The sequence below is a fragment of the Kogia breviceps genome, chromosome 4 (assembly GCF_026419965.1).
Source record: "Kogia breviceps isolate mKogBre1 chromosome 4, mKogBre1 haplotype 1, whole genome shotgun sequence".
NCBI classification, from domain to species: Eukaryota; Metazoa; Chordata; class Mammalia; order Artiodactyla; family Physeteridae; genus Kogia; species Kogia breviceps.
Genome location: NC_081313.1, coordinates 171,682,522 through 171,693,884, shown reverse-complemented (window position 1 = coordinate 171,693,884; position 11,363 = coordinate 171,682,522). Strand labels below are relative to the sequence as shown.

The following is an 11,363-nucleotide window of genomic DNA, read 5'->3' as shown; positions in this document are numbered from 1 at the left end:
TTAAGAACCCCTGGTTCTAAAATTATAAGTCTAAAATGCCATGGGTGGGGCCAAGGGCCTCCTTGTGCCCTGAGCTGACGCCAGCGTGGCTGGAGCTGGGGTCTCTGGGGTGGACTTTATGCCTCCCACACCCCAAGCTGACGGGGTGTGGTCTGGCAGCCCCCGTTTTAGGGGGAGAGCAATGGATTTACCAGGAGGCGGATAGCAAACATTCCAGGAGCGGGGAGGAGGGGGACTCCTGGCTCAGAGGCTAGAATGGGGTCACAAAGCACCGTCAAGAAGCACGGGGCTGTCAGCTCAGAGCCATGGCTTCCTTCTCCTGGAGCCTCAGTTTCCTCATCTGAATATTGAGGCCAAGTGCTGCCGTCTTGGAGAGTTGTTAGCAGGGATGAGGAGGCACTGGGGCTCCAGCCACCGTCCCGTGCCAAGCATTTTCTTGGGCTCTGCCCTCTTCCTGGAACAGTCTCCCTGGCCCGCTTCCCTCTAGGAGCCCCTGCTCATTCCTGGCCCAGCCGCAGCAGCTGGGGAGGGGGCCCCAGGATGACGCCCACCCATCTCTGCCCCGCCCGAGGGAAGGGGGGCCGGTTGCCGGCCCCAAACTCAGCTGCCCCAGGCCTGGCAGTGGCCACGGCCCCAACATTTTCTCAATGAAAGGTATTTGGCAGTGGCGTCTGATACCTCGTCACACCCAGCCTGGAAGCCAGCTTCTCCTGCCAGCTGCAGGGGGACCCCCCCCCAACTCGTGCAGGCCCAGGGTCTGCGTTGCCTTGGGCGGGTGCCCACCCCTCTGAGCTTCCCTCTCAGCTGAGGGTGTAGACACGGTAAGTCTGGATAAATGCGCATGCCCCTGGCTCCCAGGGGCCTCAAAGCATCTCCCCTCTCTTGTCCATCACAGCCTATTCAAGGAGAGGCTGGGGTGCTGGCATCGGGGCCTCCAAACCTTGTCTCCAAGCACCGCCCTGGGGCCCACCCTCAGAGACTGGGGCTCATACCCTTGGGTTTGCCAGATTCTCCCAGACCCTCCAGGACCCTAAGTCTGGCCCCTGGGCAGGGGAAGATGTTCCCACGAAAGGCATGGCCTGAGCAAAAGTGTGAGTGAGGGCTGGAGAGGCTGGGGGTTGTCCGATGGACAGTTCTCCAGATGGACAAGAGCCAGCAGGCCATGTCAGCTGAGCACTGACTCCAAAGGTGTGTCGGGGTGTGTGTGAACCTCTCTCCCCGCCAAGGCCAGGCCCTCTCCAGGCCCCCACTGTTGGCACAGAGGTGACACCTCTAAATGCTAGGCAGGGAAATGGTAAGAGGGACTGGAGGGGCAGGGGAGGACAGGTGGGAGAGCAGGCGGGTGGGTGATAGAAGGGGAAGTGGGCAGTTGAGTGGGTAGGTGGGTGGGTGTGCAGAAGGCCTGAGAAGGCCCTAGAATAAGGGAATAATACCCCGCACTCCAGCTCCCTGCCATCACCCTTTCTGGGGGCAATCAGCCAGGCACAATGCTCCCCATTCCAGGCCCCCAGAAACGCCACATCGATGCCTTCCAGGGACCGACGTCTACAGGCCAAGGGAGTCTCACGCGTGTTCTTTTTTTTTTTTTTTTTTTTGCGGCACGCGGGCCTCTCACCGCTGTGGCCTCTCCCGCTGCAGAGCCCAGGCTCCGGACGCGCAGGCCCAGCGGCCATGGCCCACGGGCCCAGCTGCTCCGCGGCACGTGGGATCCTCCCGGACCGGGGCACGAACCCGCGTCCCCTGCATCGGCAGGCGGACTCTCAACCACTGCGCCACCAGGGAAGCCCTCACGCGTGTTCTTGAGGGGACTGCTGGGCCATCCAGGGAGCCCCCCGCTCCTGCTGGGATTCACTCCGGGGCCCAAGCAGCCCTTTGCCTCTCCTTTTTGGGACCTCAATTTCTCTGTCTGGAAAGCGGGGGTGTGGTCAGAACAGCGCCTGCCCCATGGGGCGTCAGGACAACTTGCCTGGCCACGCACACACAGAGCACAAGCAAGTGATGGTTCTGCACCTCCAGACTGAGAGTCCCGGTGAGGTCAGAGGGCTCAGGACCATGGCTTTGGGCAGCCAAATCACCATGTGGTCAAGGCATGGCCAGGCCTCAGCCGGGTGTGACCCAGGGCAGGGCAGCTGTGGCCCCGGGGGAAGAAGTCCAGGGAAGCCTCAGTTCCTGCCTCCTGGGGCAAGCGGCCCTGCCAGGGCCCCTCCCTGCCCACTGTAGCCCCTGGGCATGTGGCCAGATAGGAGCCACTGACCACAGCCAGGCAAGGAGGATAAGGCCAGGGCAGCAGCTGCTACTGTGTTTTTTGCAGTCAGGGCTGCACAAGCCTGGGCTGCTTATGAGTCAGCTCTGAACACACATGTCGCAGATGCACTTCTGTGGGCATCGGTTGGGGCCCACGTGCCTGCCTGAGTAGTGTCCGGGGCCGCACGGGGGCCTGCAAGCCGCTTGCACACCCATGTCCGTATGTGCTTCAGGCCTGTTTCTGCCTGCCAAGGTACACGTGGATCCAGCAGCCCCAGCCTCCATCCTTCTCTCCCCAAGACTGACACCAGGAGTTGGAAATGAAGCATCTTTAATTGAATCCCTGCCCCGACCCCCTGGGGAATCTCCAAGCACCAAACATATGAGAATTGTGCTCCCCAGCCCCAGAGCCAAGAAGCCTCTTTCCCAGACCTTCAATGGGCCATGTCCGGACCCCACACTCACACCTGTTATTATTTATTCAATAAATAACCCCAAGAACAAAACTCAGGGTAGAGGACCCAATAAAGCATCCAGCTCAGCAGAGAAATTTGAAAGGGCAGATTATCTGAAATCAGGGTCAAAATATGAAATGAAATCAGAGCTGGCATGTGAGCTGGGAATGATCCCCTCTGGGCCTCAGTCGGTCACCAGCCCCGACCATCACCCCAGGATGCTGGCTCCCACAGTCAGGACAAACTCCATTTCACGTCACACAGCAACAATTATCTGCCTGTGTTTCCACCATCGGACCTGACTGAATTCTGGGCAGGAGAGGGAAGTGCCCAGAAACCTGAAGAGACTTACCAAGGACAGAGGAGTCTGGAGCAGGGCCGAGGAGCGAGGCTGGGGCCCAGGGTCACTGCTGGACCCTGCCACGGCGGGTGCGGGGGGGCCCTGAGGCTCGCGCCTGTGCCCGGCCCACCTCACCCATCTCCCTGCGGATGTCACCAAGAGCTGCCGACGGGGACTCCAGCAGCCTCTGGAAGAGGCTCAGCCGGCCCTCTGGTATCTCCCGGCACTGAAAGGTGACGGCTGTGCCAGCATCGGCCTTCATCTCCCTGGAGAAGCCATCAGAGGAGCCATCAAAGCAGCGGCCGATGGCAATCTCCTTGGCCAGCCTTGGGCTCTGGTCAGTGACTGTATAGACACCATAGTTGTGACCCAGAGGGTCCAGCGGGGCCAGCATGGAGAAGCCAGCCAGGTCATCAGCGGGTGCAGCAGGGGGGTGCCGGGTCAAGTAATCCTGCAGGAGTCCGTTGACCGCCACGCGCCGGCAGCTGCCTTGGGGCACGATGGTCACCAGCGTCCTGTCCACCTGACGCTGGTCGAACAGCATCCCGCTGCACTTGAACTCCACGCAGGCGGCAGATGTGCTAGGGTGCTGGGGGTCTCGGACGCTCCGGTCATCCCGCAGACCGTAGAGCCGGCCCTGGGTCCGAGGGTGGCTGCCCCCCGAATTGTGGGAGCGGACCATGTATTCCTGGGGACCCTGGATCTTCACTTTGAGGAAGCAGGCCCTGAACTCCTGCGGGTTGGGCCACCAGGCCAGGAAATCTCCAGTCCAGGAGGCCGGCGCGCCCTCGCGGAAGGGGACCACGTTATACTCGTATTTTTCCACCTCCACGCGAGCAAAGCGGAAGTGGCTGGCGGTCACCGGGGCCTCCTGGCACTCCCGCAGGTTGCGCCACGGGTACACGGGGCCGTTGGCCTCGGCGGGGTCGCCGGGCCTGGGTTTGGCGAGGTTGATGCGGAAGCCATTGCGTTTGAGGGCGGGGCCGTCGTGGTCGGTGCGGCGGTAACCCAGCTTGTCTAGGTAGGGCTGGGCCACGCCCACCGTGGCCGGGAGCGGGCGGGGCCGGGATGGGGCGGGCTCCAGCTCCTCCCCGCCCAGGGCGGCCGTGACCAGGGCGGTGTAGGCGTCCGGCCGGTCAGCATCGCAGAAGGCGGGGAGGCAGGCCCCGTTGGGGCCAGTGACGGCGCTGTCGAAGCGGCCCCAGGCGCGGGGGTTGGCCGAGAAGCCGGGGGCAGGCTCCAGGTTGACCAGCGTGACCACCACTCCCTCCACCTGCTCGTTGGGGTTGAACTTGTCGTTGGCGTAGGCGCGCACCTTCACGAAGCAGCGGCGGCGCTCAGGCACGTCCAGGTTGAACAGACGCCGCTCCCGGATCTCCACGTTGCCCACCAGGAAGACCCGCTCCTCCCGGCGGACCCGTGAGGCCGCCGACCTCTCACGCTGGAAGCCGCTCTCCTCTTCCCACAAGCCCGTGTCAGGGTTCAGCGACCACAGCTTCAGGGCCTCCGCGTGGCCGGCCATTCGGATCTGGTTGGCGGCCACACGCACGGCCACCGGCCCGGTCTGCAGCTGCTCTGTGGAGCCGGCGGCACGGAGGTCCACCGAGAACATGCCGTAGGTGCGCAGTGGGGCCAACTCCCCGTTACTGTCCACAAATAGCAGGTCACTGGGGGCGGCGGCCGCCGAGGTGACATTTCGGGGGTCCACGAATGTCACCCGGGCCTCCACAGCCCCTGTGTAGGGTTCACCATCAGCTCTGCGGAAGGCTCTCGGCGGGATGACCAGCTCGCCTAAGGGGGGTTCGTCCTTCAGCTCCCCAAGGGATATCGTGTTGCTCTGGCTGGCATCTAAGATGACAGGGGCTTTCTTGCGCATGGCCTTGACCTCATGGTACACGCCCGCACCTCGAGGGTCAAAAGGCAGGACCCTGACAGTGTCCACGAACTGGCCACTGGGGTCCACGAAAGTAACCACCAGCCGCTGAGTGGAAGGTGCCACCTCAATGGTGAAGTCACCCTGGTAGGATGTGAAGCCAATGTGCTCCCTGCCCAGGAGGATCCGAGCAAAGCGCAAGGGCTCCCTAGACTCAGCGGCCACCACACGTCCCCGGATCAGCCCCCGAGGGGACAGACATTTCTGGCAGCCACATTCAGCCACTATCTTGATTGGGAGGACGTAGCCAGAGCAGTGGATCTTCCTGCTCTCCAGCCGGCGCACGGAGCAGCAGCGGGTGCCTGCAGCCCCACATCGGGGGCTCGAGCCTGCAGGGCCGGGGCAGAGGGCGTCAGGGCAAAGGCCTACGTCCAGGTAGATGGGGCCGCTGCCTGGCTGACCACAGTCGTCCGGAAGCTTGATCAGGTGTTCTCGGGGCTGCGGGTCACAGGCCGGCTGGCCTGGGGCTGTGGAGCAAGAAATCAGCCAGATCAGGGTAAGGGGGGGAACTCCACGGAGGCCAAGGTTGGGGGCCTAGATTGGGATCAGAGGCTCAACCCAGGGGCTCAGTGGGAGCCTGGGATCCGACTGAGCAAAGTCAGAGATCATTCTGAAGTTGGGGTCCCATTTGAAGTTGCGTTTTAGCTGGGGTTGGGGCTCCGTTTGGTGTCAGGGCTCGCTCAAGGTTGTGGGTAGGGTGGCTGAGGACACTCACCAAGCACGGTGAGTTGGGCAGTGCCCGATCGCACGGCCCCGGCATCATTCCACGCTTTGCAGTGATAGGTGCCTGCCTGGTCTGGGTGAAGCCCATGCAGCTCCAGGTGGGTCCCGTACCTGTGCATTCGCCTGTCCAGAAGGGTCCCGTTGTGGAACCTGGGGGGCGGGTGAACAACACCATGAATGCCCTTGGCACGGGGGAGGGGCTGCATCCGTCCCGCCCCACATGGAGCACAGGGAGGTTGCAGAGCAGTTTCCTCTGGGTCTCTGAGGCACCACATATCATGGGAAGCCCATTCCAACCCCAAAGCTGGGCACGAGACCCTTGAGCATGGGGCAAGGCACTCACCAGGAGTATTTCTTGGGCTTGGGGGTGCCCAAGGCTTTGCAGCAGAAGGTCACATTCTGGCCAGCCTCTCGAACTCGGGACTCAGGGTGCTTCACCAGGTAGGGCTTCTCTGGGGGCAGAGGCAGCAAAGGTCAGGGCCCTGCCCCATCCCAGCTTCTCCCAATGACCCTTCCCAAGAGCAGGGCCCCATCCTTTCCCTTACAGTGATGCCCTGTTTCACTTGGGCCTTTTCTGATGACCCTCCCCCCACTCAGGTTCACCTCACATCTGCTGGAGACTGTGCCCTTAATGCTTAATCTTAATGTTTCCCTTTGCAAGTCCACCTCTCACCTCACATCTTCTCCAATGACCGTTACATCTTATTTCTTGCCCCATTGGCCTCACTGTGCATCACATCGTCCCAAGTGCTTGGTGTCACCCAGAATTTCCTCCCCAGTTCCACAGCGCCCTCATCCCTCTTGCCACGAGGCACTTACCCAACTTATTAAGGACAACAGTGACCACAGCGGAGATGGAGCTGTTGGCCTGGGCCTGGGCCATGCCTGCAGAGAAGCCATCCATTTGGGCACTGACATTGGCTCGGCTGCTGGCACAGACTCCAGGAACCCAGAAGGTTCCGTGGGCATGGCTAGTAGCCATGGTGCCAGGCCAGTCTCGCAAGGAGACCCTGGATCCTGGCAGTGGACGCTCAGATGGGGTGACCACCGAGCCCAGAAGGATGTGGTCAGAGCACCCACAGGTGTTGGGGCCACACCTGGTGGTGGGGGGCACAGGAGGCAGAGAAGACTCTTGACCCCTTCCTGGGGAGGGCTTTCCTCTCTATCAGTCACTCAGCAAAGGTATCCAGACACCCTCCCCACCTTGTTCCCCTCAGAGAGTCCTCAGAATGGACCTGCTTACAGCAGCCCTTGGTGTGAAGGACATGGGGCTGAGTGGTCGGGGCTGAGTGGTCAGGGCTGGGCCAAGAGGAGGGACCTGGGGTCCTGGTGTGAAGGAGATGCCCTGGAGGAGGGGACAGGATAAGTGACTCTTACAGGGCAGAGGGGCTTCTTCTAGCATGAGAGAAAATGTTCAGGCAGGGGCTGGGGGCCCAGCGAGGGGATGGGTCTTGGGCCCAGAACATCTCCCTCCTGTCAAAATCCTGCGGTTTCTCCATGAAATGGAAAATTCCACTGGAAACTTCAGGGCAGAGGCACGGAGAAGGCAGAGCCAAGCAGAGTAGGGTGGGGAATCCCACCACCCCATTGGCCACTGTGCTCCCCCACCCTGCTGCGTGCTCTGCTGGGGCAGCCTCCAGACCATGTTTGTGGAGACCAGGCCTGACTGGAATTTCCAGTCGCCTCCTGGCTGGCCTGGTGTCTGGCCCAGGGAGGGCTTGGGCATCATGTCTGCCAGGGGGTGAGCGCATGTCCACGTGGGCGTGGGGGACGGGCGTGGCCTGCTAATGCCACGCGTGTGTGCACCCCGAGTGCGTGAGCCAGCTTCTGTGTGTATCCACGTCCACTGGGACATCCGCACACTCCAACAGGCGCACAGAGGAAGCGCCTCCTCAGACCTGCCCATGACTGGACACGACCCCCATGGCGTCCACCCGTCCAGATGTACACATTTACCAATGCTCTTCGGGTCCCGGAAGGGAAGGAAAAGCCAGGCTCCACGTGGTCCAAGTTCTGGTCGTCCAGGCTTCCGCCCCTACACTCAGGCTCTGCCTCCTCCCTCCAGGCACTGCCCCATCAGGCTCCACCCCAACTAGCCCCTCGAGGTACTTCCCTCAACTGGCCCCGCCCCCACACCCAGGCCCCGCCTCTCTCCTCCAGGCCCCGCCCCTCCTACCTGGACATGGAGGCCTCACACACTTCTGCGCCTCCAGGGGACGCCCAGGACACGCATCCGCGGCGGGGCTTGAGCAGCGGCGACGGCGCAAGCGACGGCCTGGCCCGCAGCTCCCCGAACAAGGACCCCACGGGCCCCACGCACCCCACGTGGCCTCTGGGGAGAGGGCAGGGATGGGGACGTCAGGTGGAACTTGGAATTCTGTTGACAGTGTGGGACTGGGGGGTGTTCCCGTCACGTGCATCCGAGTCAGAGAGAAGTCCTGCCCACTGCCTCAGCTGGTGCTCCCCCAGGCGCACCAGTCAAATGTGCAGTTGAGGTATCTTCCCGCCCCCGCCAAGATAAGCCCTGCTCTGCTCCTTGCGTCTCACACACATCTGGGGCTCAAAACACACCTCCACAGAACGGCCCGAGTTCTAGATGAGCAAAAGAGGGCAGCGAGAGGGAGCTATGTTCCTGGGGGCCCCTTCCTGACCCCCACCTGGGCCCCGGCCATTCTTAGCCCCTCCCTTCCAAAGCCCCTCTCCTATCCGGTCCGCGCTCTCCTGCGGCCTTGCGCCTGAAAGGCCCCGCCTCTTCCTAGCCACGCCCTGCACTCCCCCCCTCCCCCCCGCCACACACACACAACAGCATCCTTTCAGGCCTCATCCACCTATGGCCAGTCCCCGCCGCTCCCTTAGCCCCGCCCTCACCGAGCGGGCAGCGGAAGCGCACGTGGTAGTTGGAGCAGCGGCGGCCTCGGGGCTGCTCGCGGTTGAGGCACCAGAAACCTCGCGTGGGGTTCAGGTGTACGCGCTCGCCGACCTCTGACGGTAGGGCCCAGTCTGTGGTGCGCGCCTCCAGCGCCAGCGGCCGCGGGCACACGCGCGCCGGCCCGTAATAGAAGCGGATCGCAGCCAGGCTCTCGAAGTCACCGTCGCCTCCCGGGTGGTCGACGTTGAACCAGGACGTCCACTCGCTGGCCTCTGCGGGCACCGCACGCGCTGGGACCCGAGCCTCAGCCGGTCGGGCCCCACCCGTTCATGCAGGAGCCCGGGCTGCGGGCTGCCCACCCCCATCTGCGTGTGTTTAAGGCAGGTGCCCGTCCCCACAAAAGTGCATGGGCTAGCCCAGCCTGCCCAGATCCGGAGCCCTCGAGGGCAGAGGGAACTGTAAAAGGATCAGGGGAGGTTGGATTGCGCTTGCGCCGGCCCTAGTTCTGCTGCTATCTGAGCTGGCCCATGAGTGCACGCTGAGATCTTGCCACTGTCTCACCAGCCCCCGCTCAGAATTCAGAACCGTTGAGGTGTAAGGAGATATAAAGGCAGCACGAGGAGCCAGGCCTGAGACCAGCTGTTCCACTGCCTAGCAGCCTCGCATCAGTGCCAGCTGGGACCTTGCTCACTGCCCACTGAACCTATCAGGCAACCTCTGTTTCACGGAAGCCAGAGGTGGGAAGGGTCTGGCCTCTCACAGGTCAGCTTCTGTTTCCATCAACCCCCCCCAAGGGGCGCTCACTCCTTTCCTCATTCAAGAGCAAGTCAAATAGAACCTTCCTAGCTGGGAAGCTAGAGACTTGGGTTCCAGAACTCCTGTTTCCCTGACTGAACTGAGCTGGTTGTCTCACCGCCCCGCCCCACCCCACCCTGGTTTCCTCCTGGACAAACAGCCTGGGCTCTCATCTCCCTGCTCCTAAAACTTCGATCTCTTGGGGCACCACTTCCAGGGGCTGCCATGCCCAGGGACCAGGTCAGTCCTGGGCTCTTCACCCAGCTTGTATCCCCTCCTCACAAGACCCTACCAACCAGAGCTCACACAGAGTCCACAGTGGAACGAGGACTCAGACCCAAGCTGGCTCACCTTCCCAGTCCTCCAGGGCTGGCAAGGGCTGGCCATGGTGCAGCAATGAACCCTCAAGGCCCCACGCAGTCACCATGGGCTCCTCAGGGGTGGTGGTGCCTGTCGAAGGGGTGAAGGGTAGGGGGAAGGACCTCTGTGAACTCCTGGTATGCAAAGTGCTGCCACGATCATCCCCATTTCACAGGGGAGAAGCCGGAATCCAGCTCTGGCTGACCCTGAGAATTGCAGCACCCCCTCCTCCAGGAAGCCTCCCCATGACGTCCCCACCCCCAGCCTCCCACAGCCCCATGCCTCACTCTGACACAGCCCCTTTTAGGTTGGGGAAGTCTGTGTCCACTCTGCTCCCCAGACCCAGTTCTCCCAATGTGCTCAGTGGCCATGAGGTCAGTTGGCTGTGCCCCTCCCTGCTGTCATATTGACCTGAATTTTCTTTCATCCATTTGCTGACTGGAAGTCCCTCCCTCAGTCTACCTTTCATCCCTGTGCTTGGGGCCCAAGCTGCCAGTAGGAAGTCCTTGGAATCTAGGCTGGCATCTCCGGCCGCGAGTTGTCTGAGATAGCTGGGCTGGGCAGTGACTTCAGACAAGTCCCTTCCCTCTTGGAGTCTCAGTCTCCCCATCTGAGAAATGGGCCCAGTTCCCCACTCCACTGAGTGTTCCAGAGATGGGAATTTCTTTTCTGAGTGCTGTGTGTGTGTGTGTGTGTGTGTGTAAGAGGGAAGGAGTTAGGTGAGAGGGGACAGCTCTGGCCCCTTCATACTGAGGCCAAGACTGGATGATTCAGGGTCCAAATGCTGTGGCTGAGATGGGCATCCTGCAGTCCTGAGAATCCAGAGGAGCCTGAAGTTCATAGCCACACTCCTGGTGCCCCTATCGTCCCTTGGAGGAGGGAAGACAGTGGATGAGATCCCCTCCTGCCCCAGGTGGTCCCAGAGCTCCATCTCTTCGTTGCCCCTCACTCCACCCCCAAGGCTGGCAAAGGGAATGCAGGCCTGGGGAAGCAAGTGGGTCCCTTGGTTCTGTCTCCAGGCTCCGGCTGCCTGCCACGCCCTCTGTCAGACGTTCGGCACCTAGGGGGCTGGTCTGGGGGCGCCTCACCTCGGGTCCCCGCCAGGTGCGCGGCGGCGACACAGAGGCACAGCAGTATCTGCAGTGACGCCATGGCCAGGTCCGAAAGTCGGAGGGAGGGTCCCAGCTCCGCTGTGCACTCGGGTCGGACTCCCGCGGGTCTGGCGGCCGCTAGGGCTGTGGATGGGGGAGGGACGCGACCGCAGGCCACGCCCCGTCCAGGCCACTCCCCGTCCAAGCAACGCTCCAGGGCCCGAGGTAATTTGGTGCGCAGACAACCTCTTTGGGTCGCCCCCCTCGGTGCATCCGGCTGTACCTCCGCCCTCGGGCTGGCCTGCGTCCCCTCGTCGCCGGCTGGAAGTCCCCTCCTTAGCCCACCCTCTGTTCTCCACGTCGGGAAGTGCCTCCTGGAATCGAGCCTGAAGCTGTCCGAACCTTCAATGTTTAAGCCGCCCTTTAGGCGGCTAGAAATCCTCCATCGGGTCTAACTTCGATTCTATTGGCTTTAGGCCACCCTAAGCAGCCTGGAAATCCCACCCTGAATCTCCCCTCCACTCTTCTGGCTCCAGTTTTCTCCGAGGCCAGA

At 62.2% G+C, this 11,363-nt stretch overlaps 1 protein-coding gene across 2 annotated transcripts; it reads right to left on the bottom strand.

The window, feature by feature from the left end:
- Positions 1–2,558: 2,558 nt before the first annotated feature.
- Positions 2,559–11,206, bottom strand: CILP2 (cartilage intermediate layer protein 2). 2 transcript variants are annotated; one of them, XM_067032579.1, is made up of 8 exons: positions 10,808–11,206; positions 9,711–9,809; positions 8,564–8,836; positions 7,872–8,027; positions 6,515–6,580; positions 6,039–6,147; positions 5,688–5,845; positions 2,559–5,439 (listed from the first exon to the last, which is right to left on the bottom strand). In XM_067032579.1, exons 1-8 carry the CDS (start codon positions 10,869–10,871, stop codon positions 3,104–3,106), a joined length of 3,261 nt encoding a protein of 1,086 aa, XP_066888680.1. In that variant the 5' UTR covers positions 10,872–11,206; the 3' UTR covers positions 2,559–3,103. The 2 variants fall into 2 exon arrangements, with proteins under 2 accessions (XP_066888680.1, XP_066888681.1); XM_067032580.1 differs by lacking the exon at positions 6,515–6,580 and having other exon boundaries at positions 10,808–10,936.
- Positions 11,207–11,363: the final 157 nt, after the last annotated feature.